This window comes from Coptis chinensis, chromosome 7 (genome assembly GCF_015680905.1).
Source record: "Coptis chinensis isolate HL-2020 chromosome 7, ASM1568090v1, whole genome shotgun sequence".
Lineage (NCBI taxonomy): Eukaryota > Viridiplantae > Streptophyta > Magnoliopsida > Ranunculales > Ranunculaceae > Coptis > Coptis chinensis.
The window spans coordinates 19,704,908-19,727,888 of record NC_141462.1 but is presented as its reverse complement, the minus strand read 5'-3'; the positions used below and the strand labels follow the sequence as shown (position 1 = coordinate 19,727,888).

General features: G+C 37.1%; 4 protein-coding genes and 1 pseudogene across 4 annotated transcripts; 3 read left to right on the top strand and 2 right to left on the bottom strand.

Annotated features, from left to right (window-relative positions):
* Positions 1–652: 652 nt before the first annotated feature.
* On the bottom strand, positions 653–2,010 carry LOC147486484 (uncharacterized). The gene is made up of 3 exons (XM_086573748.1): positions 1,830–2,010; positions 1,257–1,734; positions 653–662 (listed from the first exon to the last, which is right to left on the bottom strand). Exons 1-3 carry the CDS (start codon positions 2,008–2,010, stop codon positions 653–655), a joined length of 669 nt encoding a protein of 222 aa, XP_086429874.1.
* Positions 2,011–2,087: 77 nt separating this feature from the next.
* Positions 2,088–3,323, top strand: LOC147486483 (uncharacterized). The gene is made up of 2 exons (XM_086573166.1): positions 2,088–2,613; positions 2,696–3,323. The coding sequence occupies exons 1-2, from the start codon at positions 2,557–2,559 to the stop codon at positions 2,984–2,986; spliced, it is 348 nt and encodes a 115-aa protein (XP_086429292.1). The 5' UTR covers positions 2,088–2,556; the 3' UTR covers positions 2,987–3,323.
* A 2,458-nt stretch (positions 3,324–5,781) lies between these two features.
* LOC147486482 (uncharacterized) lies at positions 5,782–6,354 on the bottom strand. Its single transcript, XM_086573747.1, has one exon. It carries the CDS (start codon positions 6,352–6,354, stop codon positions 5,782–5,784), a length of 573 nt encoding a protein of 190 aa, XP_086429873.1.
* A 14,602-nt stretch (positions 6,355–20,956) lies between these two features.
* Positions 20,957–22,747, top strand: LOC147486480 (copper transporter 6-like). Its single transcript, XM_086571677.1, has one exon. The coding sequence runs from the start codon at positions 22,014–22,016 to the stop codon at positions 22,503–22,505; it is 492 nt and encodes a 163-aa protein (XP_086427803.1). The 5' UTR covers positions 20,957–22,013; the 3' UTR covers positions 22,506–22,747.
* Positions 21,093–21,545, top strand: LOC147486481 (copper transporter 2 pseudogene; annotated as a pseudogene).
* Positions 22,748–22,981: the final 234 nt, after the last annotated feature.

Here is a 22,981-nt window from a genome sequence, read left to right as displayed (position 1 = left end):
ACATTGAGTAAGTGACAATGTTTTCTTTCAACAACAGCGTTTTGTTGGGGAGTAGCAACACAACTACGTTGGTGGATTACCCCATGTTTTGAAAAAAATTGTTGCGTGTTATGGGATATAAATTCAGAGCCATTGTCGGAACGAAGGACTTGGATTTTATGAAAATGGTCATCAATGTTGCTATGGCCGGATATGAGTAAATGTATTGTAGAATGAAATTGAGTATGAACCATGGCAAAAAAAGATTGTAAATGCATGGCAGTTTCAGATTTGACAGTCATAAGATAAATCCATGTAGCACGACTAAAATCATCGACAATAGTTAAGAAAAAACGAGCATTAGAAGATGATGGTAAATGAAAAGGACCCCAAATGTCACAATGAATCATTTGAAAAGGTCTAATGGTTTTTATTGAACTATGAGAAAAAGATAAACGAGTTTGCTTAGCTTATGGACATACAAAAGTAGCATTATTTGAACTAGAAATGAAAGGAAACTGCTTAGCTAAAATCTGCAAAGGCGTGGAAGATAGATGTCCTAGGCGATAATGCCATAAATTATTTGTGGAGGAGTTGTGGGATGAGCAAACTGAAGCTAGTTGGAGATGGTAGAGTCCCCCATTAAGCCGTCCCAATCCAATCTTCTTCTTCGTTAACTAGTCCTGAAAAAGGCAAGAATCATTAGTGAACGTGATAGAGATAGGGTGAGACTTAACTAGTTCACTAATGGAAAGCAAATTAAAATGAAAGGTGGGAACAAAACGAACGTTGTCAAGGCTAAAAGGGAGAGAGAATAACACTACCAACATGAGTAATTAAATTGTCCGCTTCCATCCGGAAGTTTAAGAGTAGAATGTGTTAAACAAGTATGATAATGAGAAAATAGATGTAATGAAGAATGCACATGATTGGTAGCACCCGAGTCAATGATCCATATGGATTTAGAAAACACGAGAGAGATATACATCCGCCGTTTGCTTGTGAAGAGGTACTACCTGAATCAAGCAAACTGAGAAGTTGGTTGTATTGTTCTATGGAAAAAATAGGAGAATTGCAGTCTGTAGCAACCGAATTAGCCTGAGCAAGCTTGGGTGGATAACCGTGCAGTTTGTAGCATGTACCAATATGATGTCCAACTCGGTTACAATAGTTGCAGAATGGACGAAATGCTGCTCGCCTCTAGCCCCACAGATCCGGTGGGTGTGCACGCCGAGGTCGTGGCGAACCACCAGGCTTCTGTGGAGGTTTAGACAAACCTGATTTCGAAGAAGAAGCCCAGTTGGTCTTCTGAAAATGAGTACTCGGCAGCAGCAGCCCGAGCGGATGGAAGAGAGAGTGCATGGATCTCTTGTTGCTTCTCCTCTTGTCGGATTAAAGAATAAATCTTAGACATACGAGGAAAATGATCCATCAAGAGAATTTGACTGCGGATGGATTGAAAACAGGCATCTAGGCCTTGCATGAATTTCATAGAATGACCGTCTTCAACCTCTTTGGCAAAAATAGATGCATGACCACAAGTACAAGCAGGCATAGTAGATAAAGAACTTAATTCATCCCAAAAAGATTTAAGTAAGGTGAAATAAACAGATACCGAACGATTGTCTTGCTTGAGAAGAGTGAAAAAATCCTTCAGTTGAAAAACCTTGAGTGCATTAGTTTGTGAAAAACAATCACCTAGATCTTTCCAAATTTCGGATGCAGAGTCGGCATAGAGGATGCTACCACGGATATCTGGAGTAACAGAATTGAGAATCCATGAAGCAACAAAGTCATCACATCGCGACCACTTGGATTTTTCTTTGGGAGTGTTGGGGGAGTTACAGAACCATCGACAAAACCAAACTTATTCTTCGCTCGAAGGGCTCTAGAGATAGACCGTAACCAAGTTGGACAATTGTCCCCTGATAACAGAGGAGATACGAGGATAGCCGTGGGACTATCTGAGTGGTGAACATAGAAAGGATCATCAGAATCTGTAGTAGAGTCATTATTGGGAGTAGAATCCATTGAGAATTGAGAAGAGGCGGAAACTGATAGAGTTTAGGATTAGGGTTTGGATCAATATTAGGCTGATACCATGATAAATTAGAGAGAGATTGACTGGAGAGAATATTTTCTTGATTAAATTATAAGAAGATTACAAGATGTTTATATAGAGATCAATACAAGAATCTAAAATAGGAAGTAAAACTAAAACAGTTCTAAAACAGTCGGTGGGTTTCTAGAGCATACGCGAAGCGCGGACGCGCTCATGTAAGGCGCATGTCGCGCTCGTCTACTGTTCCATAGGCGCGGGTCGCGCTCGTGTAAGGCGCATGTCGCGCTCGTCTACTGTTCCATTGGCGCGGGTCGCGCTATGTTAGAGCGCAGGTGCACTCTCCACTATGACTGCGAGGAACGACTGCTAATACTACTACCGCTTTTGTGCCCCAGTTTCTTCTTGATAAAGACCAGAAGATTCCCCTCCATGCTTCTCTCTTTGCTGAAAAGCCGATACCTGGGATCAACCGAACTCTTACCACCATTGGTGTTCTTCCCAAAGACCGATCAGTGATGAGCAAACTGTCCGATTTTGATCGTTTCAACATCGTTTGTGATTCGGTGGAAAAGGTATGTATTCTTTCCTCCATTTTTGAGGTATTATATAAGGCTATGTAAGTTTCTAAATAATCATTTATTTATCTGATCGTAGTTGAAAGCTGCTGTGGTGAGCCAGTTCGAAGCCGATGCTGCTGCATCTAGTATTTTTAGGCGTGAGAATGAAATTCTGAAGCAATCACTTGCTAGGGAGAAAAACCATTCTGGTCTCCTAACTACCCAACTTGCTGCTCCAGAGAGGGCTAAGAAAACCTTGGGGGTTGAACTTAAGATAATGGAAGCTGATCGAAATGAAAAAGAAGAAAAAATGAAGAAAATGGAGGTAGAGCATGAAAAAGAAAAGACTAAGATCAAGGCTGTGTATGAAGCTGAGGGAAAATGTTAGTGACTCAGATGGAATACTGTGTCAAGGTAATAAGAAGCTTTGCACCTCGTTTGCCTTAGAAAACTAATTGACAAGTATAACCTTGGATCTAGCAATGAGAAAGAGGATGCAACTAAAACCGGCATGAAAAAAATGGTGATGAGGTTACCGAAGTTGTGCCATCTACCAATACCGAGACCACTGCACCAACTAACCCTGAAGATGTAACCCTTAACCCCGAACTCCTGCAGGCTGGTGTTGAGTTGGCTGAAGTTGATGCTACTCTTGATCGTCAATCCAAAACATAAAAATGTAATATTTGTACAATATTGGTGGTTGTGTTGAAACAATATTTTGCTTTCCTTTTTGAAGTATGAAATCTACTTTGATGGCTTTTATTATGCATATATACTTATCCAAAATCTATTGCTATTTATACTGTTGCCATCTGTCTTAATGAAACAAACAATGTTTTCCAATTTGATACACCCAAAACATACAAACAGTATCAATTGATAGTTAATATATTTTACTAATTTGAGAAGAAATTCTTGATTTCGATACTACCATAACAGACAAATAATATCAATTGGTACTTAATATATTTTAATTTGAAAAGAAATGTAATCTTCGATTTCGATACTACTATCCCAGACAAATAGTATCAATTGGTACTTAATATATTTTACTACTTTGAAAAGAAATCTTCGATTTCGATACTATCATAACAGACAAATAGTATCAATTGGTACTTAGTATATTTTAATTTGAAAAGAAATCTTCGATTTCGATACTACCAGACAAATAGTATCAATTGGTACTTAATATATTTTAATTTGAAAATAAATCTTCAATTTCGATACTACCATAGCAAACAAATAGTATCAATTGAAGCAAAATGCTATTTGGGGGTGGTGATCAACTCCCAAATGTGCATTTTATTACCCTTACATTACTGCATTACAATCTTTTTTATGTATAATGAAAAGACAACTCATAGTTTTTATTGCCTTTTTCAAAGTTCTGAGTAATTCATTCATACCACTTATCATAAAAGCTGCGTCTTAGCATCAAAAGGAGCCTTATTTACACTTATTATGAAAACTCGAAGCTGCTATGAAAAAGTAATGAAAAAGTCAAAATCAAAATCAAAGGTCAAAGGTCAAGGACTCCAAACCAGAGAGTTGAAAGTCTAGTCTTTAATTCAGAAGACCAGAGATAGATGTCCTTGACACAAAATAAGACTTTCTCTAAAACCTATCTTGATCAAGAAGAAATCAAAAAGCAAAAGGAAAAAGCATAAAGCAAACTTGGTAAGGTGTCTCAAATGTAGAGGGAGAGGGCAAATCAGTCTTTTGTAAAAGTAGGGGTATAAGAACTCAAAAGTAGAATAAGAGAATACACCTAGACTTATTCTAGTGTCATGTAGGATTTTAATTCAAGTCATTTACTTTTTGTTCTTCATTTTCAATCTAGTTATTTCTTCAAGTTTTTGTTCTTCATTTAATCAAGTTATTTATTTCAAGTTTGTTATTCATTTCAATCAAGTTATTTCTTTCAATATTTGTGCTTTCAATCAATCGTTCAATCAACAAAGTCTTTTCTAATGGTATTCAATTCAACTAGAGTTAACAAAACAAGTCCTAAAAGCTAAGAAACTTATCTTTTTTACTTCAAGACTCCCTTTCATCTAAGTTCTAAACAATTTATAGTGAACCTCATATCAATACTTTTTAATTTACTCACCACTAGACAACATCACAAGCCATTAAATACTGGTAGGCTAATACTACTAATTTTAGATTTATCGTTTTATGTAGGTCTTCTTTTGTAATTTGATCATTCACGCTCTTTTGTACAACTATGCCCCTGCTTTTTGTATTCTGAAACTAATTATTTTGTAGTTTTGCATTTTCAATCACATATGGAGGTGTTACTCAGTGTTATTAATGTACTCAGTGGACAATTACCTTTCACTCTATTGATAGGAAATATTCAAGTCATATTGTATTCAAATTCATTAAATTTATCCATTCAGGTTTTATTATATGGATGGTATTATGGGATTGTATAACTTAGATCAGCTAATAGGGATTGCACATTATGTTATGTGTACTTTATCATGTGAAGAAAAGGAAAATGCAACTGAAATGGTGAGATATGGAATGGTGGACGAAACGAAGGCAATTGTCATCGCGCCTAAAGCAAAGAGTATATCATTTTGAAAGACAAAAGTGGAGAAAATGAGATAGAGCTTATCAGATATTTGCTAGAGGGATTAAGAAGGGACATCAAGCGATATTTATGCTTGAATTTAATCAAGAAGGTAGCACGAATTACTATGTTTTGATGTAGAAGTTGGTTTTGAAGTTCGTTACACATTGTTGAGTTGTTTCCTACTCCATGTAAAATCTTGTAGTGGTTCTCGATGTTTGAACTTTTTGTTTACAAGCATGGCATAGTCTCTCAAATTTAGAAGAGCATCTGGCTGCCATCATAGCTAGTGATAACTATAAAATTGCATATAGTAAATTGGATTTCTCCTTAACTCGATCTATTGTTTCATAAGATTATTATATCATCATATTATTTTTAGCAGTCAAGAATTTCTATAACGGAAAATGTTTTAACTTTAACTAGAGATGGAAGCCATGGATTCTTCTAAAAACATCTAAACCAGCACTCACAACCTCAATATTAACTTTCTGCAAAAATATTGTCACGGTTGAAGCTTAATGAGGATAATTTGCACTCCTTCATGTTAATTTTTTTTTCCCAAATAAGCTAGGGTTAGGTAGACCCCCACCTGTATTAGATCAATTTTTCCTTACATAGATTTTTCCATTTGCATCCTCAATTACAGTGTTATGTAAAGCAAAATCTAAAGGATTAGCAAAGTGTACAATATTCAGCTCATGATTATGGACTAGTCCAGCAAGATAATCAGCTACCCTATTCACTTCCCTAAAGACATGTGAAAAGGTTATGTACCCAAAATTAACCTTTTTTCTTTCAATTGCAGCCACCACATCTCTACAATACCAGGGAGGTTTCTCTATCTTGTTGATTGCATTAATAGCTCTCATGGAATCTGATTCCACTTCAACCTCCGTAAAGCCCTCGAGTACACATCTCTCCAAGCAAGCATCTATCGCCTTTAGTTCTTGAAATATCACTGATCTATGTCCTCCAAACCCCGTAAAAGCTGCAACAACTAAACCATCTTTGTTTCTCATCACTCCCCCATGGCTTGGCCCATTTTTATTCAAGGCCCCATCAGCATTCACTTTGATTCTATTGCCCCTAGGAGGGTCCCAGGAGCAATTAGATTCCACTTGTTGCTTAAACTGAGTGGTTATGTTAAGCATGAGAAAAAGGTTTCTAACCATATCGGTGTCTCTGACATTCGGTCTTAGTACTTGGAGATAGTTCCTTAAGTCACGAACTAACTTGTGAAACACTGCCTCCGCTGGCTTAGTAGTTTGGCAAAACTTCTCATCATTCGTCTCCTTCCATATGTAGTTGACCGAAGCACAAAAGAATACTTTATATATCTCACCCACTTCTGGTACTTTACACAGTCTAAACAAAGATTCTCATTCCTTATTTGCATTACTATTATCTGTATAGATGCCCAGTAGTCCTTTTACTCTTAAGAAGAAATCTTTAGAGTATTGGCACTCGAAGAATAGGTGAGCAGAGAATTCCCTACTAGAGGAACAAAGACAGCATGCCGATTGTGTGAGAATTTTCTTGCGGACTAACCTATCTTGTGTGGGCATACTGTTCGAAAATAGCTGCCAAGTGGTGAAGGAATGTCGTGGCATCACCCATCGTCCCCATACCATTTTACACCATCTTTTCTTCTCTCGCTCAGGAGACAAAGCTGCGTAAGCACTACTGGAGGTAAAATTTCCACTTTGATGAGGTGTCCAGACTACGAAGTCAGTGTTAAGGTGCTGATTTATCTCCACTGCCATTATACTTCTCTTCAGTGCAGGAGATTGTATCCCTTGTACTTCATCATTCTAGCTTCCATCAGTCATGAGAACACTCACTTTAGAGTTCAAGGGAAAATTCCACGCAGCCATAGCTTCAACGTCTTGGATCAACGGAGATCGAGAACACCATATGTCAGGCCATAGGAGAGTGTTTTCCTCATTTGCTATTGAATACTTGATAAACTTCTTTGCCACCACTCTAGTGTTCAACACATTCCTCCAAGTCCACGAGCAGTCTTTTGGTATATTCATGGACCAGAAAAATTTGTCCTTAATATGCTGCTTCCATGTCCAATCAACCCAAATGGTATCCTCTCTTGTTACCAGTTTAAAAATTAATCCACAATATGCTCCTATATTCCACCTTTGTAGATTCATAACTCCCAAGCCACCCTCATCTTTGGGGAGATAGACTGTACTCCAACTTGCTTGGTAATGGCCTTTCTTCATGGTCGTACCAGTCCATAGGAATTGTGCACATATCTTTTCCACTTGCTCAAGAACAGTTACTGGGAGAATAAAGGTTCTCGACCAATAAGTATGGAAAGAAATAAGAACTAAGTTGATCAACTGCAATCTACCTACATGAGAGAGTAACTTTGATTTCCAGTTTGTAATCTTCTTCGTGATCTTCTCGACAAGAGGTTGGCACTCCCTTATTCCCAATTTGGCTGAAATGAGTGGTAGGCCTAAGTATCTCACCGGAGGTTTCACAAGTTCCACCCCCTAAGATATTTGCCAAAGCTAGAGCATCTTGATAATTCAACCCTCCGGCTAATACGGAAATTTTGTGCTTGTTGATATTCAACCCCGTTGTTTCTCCAAAAAAATTTAACCACTCTTTAACAGCATTCACCGAGGCACTATCTCCCTTACAAAACAAGATTACATCATCCACAAATACTAGATGTGACAGTCTCACTCTATTACATTTTGAATGAAAAGAAATGGCTTTGTTGTTGATGTTCTGCATTATCACAGAGCTGAGAATTTCCATCACTAGAACAAACAGATAGGGTGGTAAAGGATCTCCTTGCCGTATACCTCTCTTTCTTGCAAAAATAACCTTCTGGGGCACCATTGATCATGACGGAGAAAGAAGGGGTTGCAATGCACATCTCTTCCCATTTAGCCATTGTAGGAGGAAAATGAAAAACCTTGATCATAGCTAAGATAGCATCCCAGCTCACTGTATCATACGCTTTCCTGATATCCAATTTGATTGAGCATCTAGGTGTGCCATGTTTCCTATCATACCCCCGGAGAAGTTCATGTGAAAGCAAAATGTTGTCCTATATAGATCTGCCAGGAATAAAAGCTGATTGATTAGCCTGCACAATGTCATTAATGACTAGCTTTATTCTGTTCGCTACAACCTTAGAGATGCATTTATATATGGTATTACACAAGGATATAGGTCTAAAGTTTTCAACCTTTGAGGGGTTGTTAACTTTGGGAATGAGACATATAAAGGTAACATTGACACCTCTAGGAAATCTACAAAATTTAAATGCATTAAGGATAACACATGTAAAATCGCCACCAACTGTTTCCCAACAACTCTTGAAAAAGAACGAAGTAAAACCATATGGCCCAAGAGCTGCATTCTCTCTCATCCTAAAAAGAGCTTCTTTAATTTCCACAGGAGTAATATCTGAGTCTAGAAGAAGATTCATGGCAGGTGAGATGATATCTTTAACCTGAATATTGTTGAAGAACTCCATACCACAAATTTCCCCTGCCTCAGACTCCAGAATCTCAGTATAGTAGCCCACAAACGATTGTATAACCTCAGCCTGCCCAGTTACAATATCCCCATATGCATTCTGTATGCACCATATGCCATTCTTAGCTTTTTTTTTTCCTCTAATGATTTAAAGAAATACGCCATGCATTTGTCTCCATCTCTAGCCCATAAATCATCTTGTTTACTCTTGATTTCAGCCGCTTCTATTCTTGCCAAGTCACTATATTTCTGAAGAGCTTCCTTTTCCTTTTGTCCCACCACCAAATCCCAAGGTGTGGCTTGCAATTGCCTTTGCACATCATACAACACTTCCCTAGCTTGCTGAACTCTACCATGAATATTTGAGAACTGAGCTCTAGCCCAAGGTTTAACTCTGGCCTTCAAAAGTTTTAGTTTCTGCATGAGGACGTACATGGGATTTGAAAACAATTGTACCTCCCAAACCTCTTGCAACATGCCTTGGAATTTCTCTTGTTCTACCCAATAATCCTTGAATCTAAAAGGTAAAGCTTTCCTGTCATAATCATGCCAAAAGAGAAGGATTGGTGAATGATCCGATACCCCATGGGGTAAGAACTCTGCCTTTGATAACGGATACACATCGGTCCATAAACCGCCGACTAGGCAAAGGATCAATCTTGGATCATTACGCCGCCCTTACCTTTTACCTTGTTATTCCAAGTGAAAAGAACCCATTAAAACTTCGGATAAGACAATCCCCGACCTTTGTAGACATTTCACAAATCCCTCTACTTCTCTAGGGTGCAAATGACTTCCCCCCATCCTTTCCTCGGCTTTAGTTATGTTATTAAAATCACCAACTACCGCCCAAGGAAGCATAACTGAGCTTTGAAGAACATTTATATCCCGCCGGAGTTTGTCTGGAGACCTTTAGAATTTCTAGCATACACCAATCATTAGCAAAAAGACTTCATTGGTAGGCTTGAAAGTAACTTGACAATGGATAAACTGGTCAGAGTCCTGTATCTTCTCAATACTTATCAAGTAAAAATCCCAACAAATCCAAATTCTGCCTACTGGATCTTTACCATAATTATTTGTGTGTTCCCACAGAGGGCAACAAATGTTTCTTATATAGTCATACTTGTCTTGCCTAACTTTGGTCTCAAGTAGGCAGAAAACACTAAGCTTTTTATTTACTCTTACTTTATTTATCTCTCGCGCTTTCTCAATGTTATTAGTACCTCTGACATTCCAAAAACACATTTATGTAATCATTTGTGATTTTTATTCTTGGAGCACTATGGTCTGCCCCTTCCCTTTTTACCACTGCTTTGATTCTTGGCTGGTGCTTCTTTGTGCTTTTTGCTGGATTGCTTACTTGCTGCACTACAGACTTTACCCGATTGTGTAACAACACCATTGGCCATCAATGGGGTATCTGGCTCAGCTTTAGTATCGTCCTTCTCTAGCAATTTGTCATGAAAAAATTGAATTTCCTCTTGCACTTCCTCTAAGTCTGATGTTTCCTCCTCCTCAGTAACATCAGTTAGCACGTGAAACCTACTAGCCTCCATGTTAAAAGCCATAGCCATTTCCTGCTCTAATATCGCATTCATGCTTCTTTCATGGTCATGAAGGACTAGAGCTTGCTCCTCGACTAAAACTGAATTCTGCTGCTGCGCATTCCATACAACAATGTCAACTTCCATTTTCTGCTGTCTCAATAGGCATGTCCACAATGCGAGGAGAGATATCCGGTTCCATAGGCTCTGGAGCTCTTTGTACTACCTCCTCCACCTGGCAAGAAATGGAAGGAGTCTGCACTATTATAGAAGGACCTGATCCTTCATCACTTGGTTGCTGCATGTTTGTAACTAAACCCATGCTTGCTTCAGAGTTGCCTGTTGCACCAGTGTCTACGTCAAAGTTAGTTGTAGTGTTTACAGGTCTCCACTCTGTGGCCTGATTCCTTCTCTTCAGTCTTCGTCTTTGGCTTTTAGACAATCTTACATTGTTTTCTTCCCCCTAAGCATCTTGTGTCATCATTTCCTTTCCTTTGTATCGAGCTTGCTGCTGTGCTGCGGATACTACCTGTTGGGGCGTAGTAGTTGGTGCATTATTGTTGGGTGCCTGCCGACACTCTGCTACTAGATGCTCAACAATTTTGCACTGGTTACAAAACTTGGGTAGCGATCCTATTTGAACTTTTTGCCAAAACTCGATCCCTTGTTCCGGCACTTCAACATATATCTAATCTGGTATAGCTTTGGACAGATCAACATCCACAAGTACGCTAGCATAGTAACCATTATTGCGTTCAAATAATTCATATCAACACGAATAGGGCTTCCAAAACCTCTACCCATACTCATAAGAATGTCCACCTCCCAAAGATTCAAACGGTAGTCCTCGAAACTTGATCCAAACAAACCCGAGGTTTGTCCGTGAGTCTCTATGTTAAAATTTTTGTTCATACTTAAAGCTCATGTGTTTTTTTTTAATCTTTTTGGGTATAATGGGAAATTGGTTTTACATGTTCTCTTAATCGGATATTGAATACACTATAGCTATTATATATGTCGAAAGTACACACCATAAAGCAATGTGAATATACATAAGTGGCATTGTTGTGAAAGAAAGAAGGGCTACATAGTTGTAAAGTAAGGGCATGAGGATATGTCTTAGGATGGGATATATAACTCCTGGACTATCCATGGAGTTAGATTGAGTTGTTTGGAGAATTATAGGGTAATGAAATGACAATTGATATATGATTTTAAGGATTTGATATGCTAAGAATGAGGATTTGTGGTTTGATCAACTATAACAAACCATGTGCTTATTATAAGAAGCACTTAGGATCCTATTCAATTACTCATGGAATGGAGGCCCGACAAGATAATAGGAAGCATCGTGTGACATTGTTAGGGATACCATAGTGGTAAAAAAACCTATATAGCGAGGCTTTATGGGGTTGAACTGAGTCTATTGGCTTTCTTAGACTGTTTGTTTTTATATTGACATAGGGTGCAATGCATATCATGGACAATAACATCATCTCGCATAGTGTTTGATTTTGTTAAAGGGATTAGAGCTTCACTAAAAGCTATGTTGTTTAAACTATATATCGCTTGTTTACACACCAATAATTTATGCATCGTGATGCTTATTTAATGCAAAAGGTTTTGAAGGGAATACATGGAAACAAACCGAGTGGGTAGGCTTCGATTTATACCAAGCACGCTTTAAATGATTAAGAATTAATGAGATGGTGATCATAGAGATAATCAAACAACTAATATGGTGCATAATATTAAAAAAATGAGGGGGCCAGAGTGCTAGTTAGAATTTAACTGAGTAGTTATATAACATCTTTTTAAGTAATAATTGTTGGTTCCCTTACAAAAGATTTGAAAAGATGGTTGCAGAATTGTAACGCCCGTATTTTTTTAAATACGTATTTTTATATATATTAATTAATTAAATTTAATTATTTATTTTCAAAATTCGTCGGATTGGACTCGGGATACGTGGGCCTGGTTTTTGGGCCCGAGTCGGTGTTGGGCTTGGGTTTCGGACCCAAGTATATAAACACATTTTTCTAGAAAATAGGGTTGAGAAAAAATAATATATTAAAAAAATGGAGGAGCAGAGAGAAGCTAGTTTCTTTGGAGGGTGGAAGCCACGGCTCGGACTCGAGAAATTCGTGGAGCCGTTAAGACCGCGGAGTAGATTAGTTTTCTATCTCACGATAATTGTCTTGCTCAAAGTTTTCGCTCATTATTCGGTTATTGTTATTCGGATCCAGTAGTTGTTACATTGGTTAAACTGTATTTTCAAACACCGGTGATACTCAACTTAAAAACGGTCAAAGCTCAGAAAGCTTGCACGGTTCCTTAATGGCAACAAGACCCCAATATCGTTTTTTTGTATTCGTTGATTGTTGTGTTGTTTGTTTTGTTAAACCGTGATTGAGTCGTCTGAAGGAGGGGTCTTTGAACCTTGAAGTTGTTAATGGCGGCTCGCCTAAACACCCGGAAAGAGGTGTTAACCGTTTTCGGTTGTGTGTGTGGTGGTGGGATGGAACCGTGGTTGGGCTGTTTTCTTGTTTAATTGGAGTGTGGGGTTATATGTTAGACTAGTGTATTGTTGATTCGGAGTGAGTGTCTTTGTTAGGGCGGTTTGAAGCTCGAACATCCGTCCAATGGCGCATCGCCATTATCGCGTTCTGGAGGATTTGGTTTGATCGTTTTAAATTGTTTAAACCGTGTTTTGTATGGTGGGTTGATGGGATGATGTTTGGTGGTAGTGGGGATGGTTGGGGCTGTCGATTTGAGCTTGGAGCAAGCTCTAATGGTGGCCAAAAATCCGATCTAGATTTAGGAATAGTTTTTGGATTGTATGATTTGGAGTTTTGCCTTTGTTAAAGTTGGAGGGTTTTCTTGATGAGTAAAACCGATGGGGTTGAAAGGGGTGGTTGTGTGGAGGTTGGTGGTGGCGGATTGGGTTTCTTGTTGGTGGAGGGATGATGAACGAGAATTTCAATTTCGATTTGGGCTTGGGCTGGTCGGTTTCCCTTGGGCCAAAACTCAAATTTGATGTGGGCGGTTCTATTTTTTATGTTGGGCCGAGTTCATTTCTATTTTGTTTGGGCCCAATTCTATTATTTTGTTTGGGCCCCGTTTGTTTTAGTTGTTTGGGCCAACCTCTTATTTGTTTTGTTGGGCGGTTTCGCTTAAATTTTCGGGCCGAACTCAGTTGTATTTTGGGCCGAACCCATGTGTATCTTTGGACCAGTTTAATTAAGTTTAGTTTGGGCCCAGTTTAAGTAAGTTTTGGGACCAGTTCTAATATTAGTCTATGGGCCCGTTTCATTTGTATTTTTGGACCGAACCACTTAATTGTTTTGGGCCAGTTTCTAATATTGTTTGGGACCAGTCCATTGGACTTAAAATAGATCTATTTGTGTCTTTACATGTTTAGACTTTCGGGTTCTAAGGTTTGGGCTTGGCCAGTTGGGTCCGAACCATGACCTTGGTCATGAGCCCATGAACCATGCACCTTTGACTTTAGCCATGAACCATGGCTATGACCATGAACCCGTCGAACACCTAAAACGCATACCGGTTTTGACTTTGACTAGAACCCGGTTTGACTTTGACCATCGACCGTTGACTTTGATGGTTGACTTTGACCTTTGACCATGGACGGTTGACTTTCACCTTTGACCTTGACGATGACAGTTTGACCTTGACCATGACGTGTTGACCGTTGACCATTGACGGTTGACTTTGACCGTTGACTTTTCCAGTTTTTCACATATTTGATCATATGGATATATATAGTAAGAAAAAATATTGTTGATATTGATAACTTGGTTGGTCATTATCTAATTAAGATTTGACGTGAGTAGTGTGTAAAGTATATAAATATTGGGCTTTGATTGTAGACTTTTTTGACTGTCTAATTGTGCTACGTTTTATGTTGTATATTGTATGGACAAGCCATAAAATAAAATGGTACGGAAACCTGCATAATTGGTTAGTCACCGCCTAAAAAGATTTGATGATGATGTTGTGTATTTTTGACACGCGGACGATATTGAGATGTTAGGAGACATTATATTCCTAATACGTTATAATAAATAATGTATGCGATACGTGGAAGCATTGTGACATGACATGATATAATACGTTATAATATATTGATGCAATATCTTGGAGAAATGTATATACACTCCATTATTTTATATGTGAGATGCTAGTATAGCATTGGTGAATATTTGCCCACCTGGAGTGTGGCGTTGTCGCAATAATATATTGGCACGTGAAAGAATGAAAGTGACGATGAGATATAATTGAGATATTTCTAGATATTATGGCTTAGTGCAATAAGGTAATTGACCTGCACGTGATATAGTAGAAATGTTTATGAGTCATTAATGTATGACACCTGAATAAATTACATAACGAAAATCCTAGAACCTGACTACCACAACTCATGTGATTGGCCCTTCTGGCGTTTCAGTTAATCTGAATGGCCTTCGGCGCCCCTTCCGGGCGCTTCAGCTTAAAATTTGAATGGCCTTCGGCGCCCTCCCCGGCGAGCCGAATAGTGGCTTGATTATTCCGTTCGCAAAATAGAACGATGATGCGATATTTTATGCCGAATAGTGGCACCGCTTACATAGATTTGGCTTCCGTGTGAGGATTTACGGTGTCGCGGCATCCCGCCAGGGTGGTTACGCACGGAGTGGCTCATTATGTAAGGGAGGCATGTGGATGTACATGTTCGGCGTTGGGTTGCGATTGTGGTAGCCAGGGAAACTAGGTAAGACATAGATACGACGTGATTTTAGGGACACGCAAAGAAAACCTTAATTAATATAATTATGGTAATATATTTGTTAATGATGTATCTGTAGATAGATGATTATATATGGTTTTGCAGAAGGGTGGGTCAAACTAATTACTTTGGCAGAGACGACCCACTCTGTGATTGAGCATGAAATGAGGTACGTATATAATACGTTTGTTTGGTTATTTGTTTAGTTAGAATCTAAGGCGCCTCGATGGAGGAACTACATGCCTTATTTATTATGTGTATAGTTTGTTGTGTGGTTAGTGGGAAGTTAAGGCGCCTCAGTGGAGGAACTATCTGCCTTAATTATTATTCTTAAGGATGTTGTATTTGTCGTTGAAAGTTAAGGCGCCTCGGTGGAGGAACTAACTGCCTTGTGGATTGGGTATATATATGTATAAGTATATTTGTATTTTAGGGCTACTCACACCAAAGATTGTTTATAATGTCGACCCGATTTGCATGTTTGCTTATCGGGTGTGTTCATTAAATGAACATAGTTGATAAGTCTTGACAGGTTTAGTGTTGAAGAAGATCGGTTGCTGCTTGTGGTTTGCATTAACGTTGCATCTCAGGATAAGTTTCCTTTTCCCTTGAGGTGATATAGATTTTCAGTTGAGATAAGGTTATTTGCATTTTCATTTGTAAATTGTTTTTGGTAATGAAGATGACTGTTGTTTAAGTTAAAAATTTTATTGGTTTTTAATTATCCGCATAGTTTAAAATTGTTTATGGGTTTTTGGGAGTGGAGAGTGCGTCACACCTCGGAAATCGAAGAGTCGGGAACAAATAATGTTTTTCCGAATTCTGTCGAAATTCGGGGTGTGACAAGAATGATCTAGAGAAGTGGAATCAGATGGAACTTTCAGTAGATTACACAAGGAACAACGTACTTTCCTGACAACCTAGGAATTTCAAAGTTTTCGATCATTTGAGGTAATATGTTTCTTCTTCTTCTTTTTGATGATTAGTAATATGTATATTGCTATATATGCCAATATTTATGTAACTTCTAACTTTGCACACGACTTTCAGTCAAACTATTGAAAGGAGAAGAAACACTGCCATTCCATCCTGCTCTAATGTCTATGTAAGGTTTCTCCAGAACTATAGTTTAAATTTAGGATAATCCTCTCATAGAAATAAAATATTTGAGTGTTTCACTATAGAATTAGTATTTATATGTTCGTTCTCCAATAACTACCTTAAGAGAGTTTGTAAACCTGAACCACTTCCTGCTACCTTTGATCTCTCCATTTTCACTTTAGGGAAATACTTATGGACTTTTAGACAAGAAAGAGAATTGCTGTGGGTGTGATGTTGAAGAGGTCTTTTAAAGAGTTTGGATTGAGCTGCATGTTCACATTTTTATGTTATTGAAACGTATCACACAAGGAGGCTCAGTATACAGGCTTTGACATATGACCAAGAGACTAGTACACGAGTGTTAAGGTAAAAGGCAATTCATTCTTTTACTAGCATAACTAGAATGGTAAATAATGTTTCTCATCTACACTTATGATAATGAAGTTAGAGGAAAACAAATAGCTTGGGATTTTTTAGCAAGTAGGCTCGGTAATTAACTTTTGAACTCCTTTCAAGGAAAGATGTAGTTTCGATCCTTAACACAAAATGTGAAAAATTAAATCAGTAAGTGGAATGTTGATATATATTTTTTTGGATAAGTAATCTTTATTCAGAAGGTGTGCAAAGCACAAAAAAGTACAACAGGTGAGTGAGATCCTCACTTGAACATGAAACAAGGAGAAGAAACTACACCTGCATTGTTCTTTTGATCTGTCATTTTAACTGAAATGGAATCAACAACTTTTGAAAGCTTTTTAAACGCGTCGTACCCATTCGCATTTTCTGATCTTATATGGATCAAGTTTGCACCGGCTCAAACGTTGTGATACTCTTAATACACTACAATTAAGATGTTTATATTATTCCCATATCCATCTTTAAGTTCCTTTATGTCAGGGGAAGCTCAGTGCTTTGAGAAGTCCCAAGCATATGGGTACAATGTTTCTTGAGATATATAGTTTTAATCCAATCAAGATCACTTCAAGCTAAATAATCTTTTCTACTGAAAGTAAAGACACTCGAATATGTGTCCATTACTTTCATGTCTACTTAATGTGCTCTAGTGACATTGTCTCTCATCCAAATTAAACTCTTCTAATTAACATTTTACCATATAGGTTTGGATTAAAAATTATTTTAAGTTATCATATTATTTGTCCTTCATGTGTCTTTGCTCTTTCTATGTATATATACCAGTGTAGTAAAGGTCGTTAAAGCGCACCTAAGGCGCAACACCTTCCTGTGCCTTTAGGCTTAAGCGCTGAAAGTGGCTAGCGCTAATCGAAAATGGAGGCGCAATAAAAAAAAATAGATATATCAAATAAAAATAAAATAAATATTAAATATGACATGAATTATTACTGATTTGCTTAGCCAAACTTTAAAATTAATTTTATGTGATTGTAAACATAAAACCATTGTAGTCATTTAAAAGAAAAATCTTAAGCAATAAGTAAAGAGCAAAATAAAACTCAGATCTCTCAATACAATTTAGCTCAACTTCAATAAACTAAAATAATGAACCGATAGAATTGAGTCAAATGAGTTTTTCATAAAATAGAACACGGATTCAATTTTAGAATCCGTAAAACTTCATTTAAAATTTAATCCATCTTTGTGTTTTCTCTCAATCTATACAACTTAATATAAACTAGTCAAAATTAAGTTTAAAGTGTACTCCACAATGAAACTTACTAAATTTGTACAATTTCTTATATCATACAACAATTGGATCGAGTGTAAATGTGTCACGTATAGCAAAAATTGTAAAAAAAAACGAAAAAACTGTAAAAATTGATAAGGCGCGCGCCTTGACAAAAAGCGCAAAAAAGCGCAAAAAGCGCATGCCTTACATTACCTCTCGCGCCTTGGTCAAGGCAAGGCACTAAAAGTGCGCCTTGCGCTTTAAACGCGCCTAGGCGAGCGCCTTGACTACACTGATATATACATATACATCTGTAGTAGAAAGTAAACCAGTTAACTCAGGTAGGCATGAATATGATATTTATATTGCATTTCTTTCGAACTGATGTGAGAAACATTTAGGTTCCATTGTGTCATAATTTTTTGATAAAATCAATATTTATGGTAGATGTGTGTGTCCCCTATTATGCTTTATGACCAAGTCTCTCTTAAACTTTTTACAAATTTGACATGATTGTTTAAGAATGACTGATAGACATATCTATATGTAAAAGCTTCATAATCTTTGAATTGATGAATAAATTTTATCACGTATATGTCATTGAACCCTTTTAAAAGGCGTTGTGCTAACATCATGCTTCCTTTGAATTGAATGATATGTTTTTTCAGGAATTTCAAAACTTAATTTATCAGGATTGAATTGGAATTTGATGAAAGAGGACCAAAAAAAACACATCATATGTACCTTTATTTTGAATTGTGAGTGAGAGGTTTTTGGATATGATACTAGCTTCTTTAGTGTGTATCATCATTTGTTGTAGTGCTCAAGGATCCGGTAGTACTACTTGAAATCTAGAACGGATGAAGATATGTCTTAGCCAGTGTAGTCAAGGCGCGCGCCTAGGCACGCTTAAAGCACAAGGCGCACTTTTAGTGCCTCGCCTTGACCAAGGCGCGAGAGGTAATATAAGGCGCATGCTTTTGGGCTTTTTATGCTTTTGTCAAGGCCACTTATCAATTTTTACACAGTTTTTTCGTTTTTTTTACAATTTTTGCTATCATGCGACACATTTACACTCGATCCAATTGTTGTATGATATAAGAAATTGTACAAATTTAGTAAGTTTCATTGTGGAGTACACTTTAAACTTAATTTTGACTAGTTTATGTTAAGTTGTATAGATTGAGAGAAAAAACACAAAGATGGATTAAATTTTAAATGAAGTTTTACGGGATTCTAAAATTGAATCACGGTTCTATTTTATGAAAACTCATTTGACTCAATTCTATCGGTTCATTATTTTATTTTTATTGAAGTTGAGCTAAATTGTATTGAGAGATAATGAGTTTTATTTTGCTCTTTACTTATTGCTTAAGATTTTTCTTTTTAAATGACTACAATGGTTTTATGTTTACAATCACATAAAATTAATTTTAAAGTTTGGCTAAGCAAATCAAGAATAATTCATGTCATATTTAATATTTATTTTATTTTTTATTTGATATATCTATTTTTTTATTACTACTACCATTTTCTTCGATTAGGGCTACACACGCCAAGCTTTGCTTAAGGCAAGGCACGAAGGTGTTATACTTTAGGCGCTTTTAACGCCTTTACTACACTGGCCTTAGCAAGGAATATAGGTTTAGACTCTTAGTGAGTTATTCAGGTTATAAAGAAAGAAGATTGTACATGGAGTTGCTACAATCTAACACGGTACCACATCTATCACATAAAACACGCAATTGGATTTATAGTTGCATTGGCTTCAGATGGAGAAGCTGAAAGGAGAGTCGCCTCTTCACCTACCTATCACCTTCCCTTTCTTGAATCTCTACTCCCAAGGGCTTTGCATAGAGAATCGATACAACAATTCTCAGACGACATGCACAAAAAGCTATGGCCTTTTTTTTTTTTTTTTTTTTTTTTTTTGGCAAAGCTAAGGCTTATACTATAGTAGTTTTCATTTGAGATGTAATTTATGCGCACAGTGTTAGAGTGTGATGACATTAGATTGTATAAATCTTTGACTGTATTATTGTTAGATTATCGAAAGTTTACTTTTCAACTGATATTGAAATTGTCATATGAAACTCTGCTGCCGGAAGTAATACTTGGAATGGAGATCTAATAAATGGGTCTTGAATTTGGCATTAGTTAAACAAAATTGTTGATGATACCAAGATTGTCCAGTTGAAAACGTGGAAAGAGCCTATCTGAAAATGAGATGGAGGGGTGCGTGCCTCTTGGTTTTGGAATGCAAAAGTTACAAGTGGGGCACTAATCGGAAAAAATATATGAATAGGTAGGAGTTGGTATGCTCATCAAGAACTATAGATAATATTTGTTGATAGTGTTTAACTGTTCGCCAAATTTCAAACATACAAATATATAGGGCTTATGAGTTAAGACTATGAAATCCTTTCAAATGAGAAGTAGAGAGTGTTGGAGTGATTGTAATTATACAATATGGACTACTTGAGAATGTTAACTCAAGAAAAGCTTTCTTGATTGTAAGATTAACAGATTTCATAGGTTGCAACTAATGGAAAGTATCACCTATGGTAAGTTATTGAAAATGTTTAACTCAGGAAAAACTTTCTTAATTGTAAGATTAACAGATTTCATAGGTTGCAACTATTGGAAAGTATCAACTATAGTAATTTATTGAAAATGTTAATTAAGATGAAATATTTCTAATGGTAGTATTCATTTTAATTATTTATTTGAAGCCGATTAATGTTGATTATCAATGAGAGACTATTGCCTTTCGAAAATACAGACTGTTTAATTACAAATAATTGGCGGATTATTTTACAACAAAACAATCATTTCATTTAACTGCACCGGTTCAGTAGTACTACGCTTATTTGAGGTGGGGGACTCTGGAGTCTGGAACCTTGGAAAGTTGAGTAGCGGCCCATCTTAAATAGATCCATTGTGTGGAAAATGTACTATCAACAGTCCCTTTGGCAGTACAGTACAACTGTACAACTGTACAAGACTATTTCGTAATTCGTACTAATCAGGATGATATGACCAAATTGAGAATTTAAACATTCTAAATCTAATCGCAATTATTCCAATTTTAACTTAAACAAAGCCTGATATGATGTGCTGGAATCATGAAATTAGTAAATAAACAAGAATTACAGATATAGGTTCCGGAACTATCTTACACACGTACTTCCCCATTTCCACATGTACGACCATAGCCAAGTCTTCTTATAACAACTTCACGAGTTCATTCTAATCAATCTACACACCAGAACTACCAGTCTAAGAAAATCTTCAAAAAGACCAAAAAAGATCCTTTAAGCTAACATGGATGGAATGCATCATGGTATGGGCGATCATAACATGTCAATGCCAATGCCATCAAACAACAATGGAACAACCGTGCAGATGCACCATAAAATGATGATGCACATGAGTTTCTACTGGGGAAAAAATGCTGAAATTCTTTTCTCAGGTTGGCCTGGTACAAGCACTGGTATGTATGTATTATCCTTAATCGTCGTCTTTCTGCTGTCGTTGCTCGTCGAATGGATTTCGCATTCAAAATTCATCAAAAAAGGATCTAGCCATGTATCTGCAGGTCTTTTAGAGACTCTCATGCATACGATCCGTTCCGGGCTATCTTATTTAGTTATGCTTGCAGTGATGTCCTTCAATGGTGGTGTCTTTATTGTTGCTGTTGCTGGGCATTCGGTCGGGTTTTTGGTCTTCAGAAGTCGGGATGAGAAACCAGGACACCTTCCTCCTATTACTTGCTGAGTTTAAAATTCCTGTTTTCGTTTTGTTGTGATTTGGGTTTTCTAAATTTTGTTAAGATGGTCGTTGTATCTGTTTGTCTTAGAAATTTTAGCTAATAATTTTGTTATAAACAATGGATCGTCATATCTTTTGGAAATTGATTTTTCATGCATAAATTGTACTACATTTTTCTGCTTTTGTAAACATCTCTGAAATTCCCATTTCCAGACTAATTAGGGTTTGATTGGAAAAATAGAAAAGGTCAATACTGGACGAAATATTGAAGGGGGAATTCCGAAATATATTTTTAATATTTCAACCTGTTTGTCGGCACATTAGAGTTCTATTTAATTTCGCTGGAATAAAACAACAAAACATGGCCCAACTCCCTAGCTTCGTAACAGCATCCTTAGTTCCTCACCTACTCATCTTCACTCCAGCAAGCACAAAAAAAAAAATCTCCAAACTTCTCCCTTTTTTCAAACCAAGATGGATGGAATGCATCATGGTGGTATGATGGGTCATCCTGTCGTGTCACCACATGACGTGATGCAATCAAACACCAACGGAACTACCATGGACATGCATCATAAAATGATGATGCACATGACTTTCTTCTGGGGAAAACATTCTGAAATTCTCTTCTCAGGTTGGCCAGGTACAAGTACTGGTATGTATGTGTTGAGTTTGATTGTGGTTTTTTTTCTTTCGATGTCAATCGAATGGCTTTCGCATTCTCGATACATTAAACCAGGTTCTAGTCATGTATCTGCGGGTCTTGTACAAACTCTCATGCATATGATTCGGGTCGGGTTATCTTATTTGGTTATGCTTGCTGTCATGTCTTTTAATGGTGGTGTTTTTCTTGTGGCTGTTGCTGGGCATTCTGTTGGGTTTTTTATTTTTGGAAGTCGGGTTTTCAAGCCTGAAGAAGTTGCTCAGTATGAGAAACAAAGGGACATTCCTCCAATGACTTGTTGATTTGGGTTTATGTTTGTTGTTGAGAAATGAGAAGATGGTCTATTTGGGTTGTAACTATTAGCAAAGAAATTTCTTGAAAATTGATACGTTTCATTTGTAAACTCTTTTTTTTAGTCGCTTTCTGTGTGGTTGTGGAGTGCTGACTGCTGAGAAGGGATAAATATCCGAAGTCCAATCTTTGAAGTGAATTTGATTGGGTTTTAATGAATTAGAAATTCTTCTCCAAAAATAAATTCTAAAAAGTAGGGGTTTTAATCAGGAAGAAGATCGTGGTTAAATGTTTATGCGCACCTTAATTTTGTCTAAAATGCATAGATGCTTTATGCACCTATTTGGCCTAAAAATTGCTAGACGCCTTGTGATCTTTTAACTTATGTTGCAATTTCTGTACACTAGGGTTTGGTTGTTATTGTTTTGTACTTTGAAAGTGGCAACAAGTAACCACACCTAAAGTCCTCAAGGCAGGTCTCAAGTTC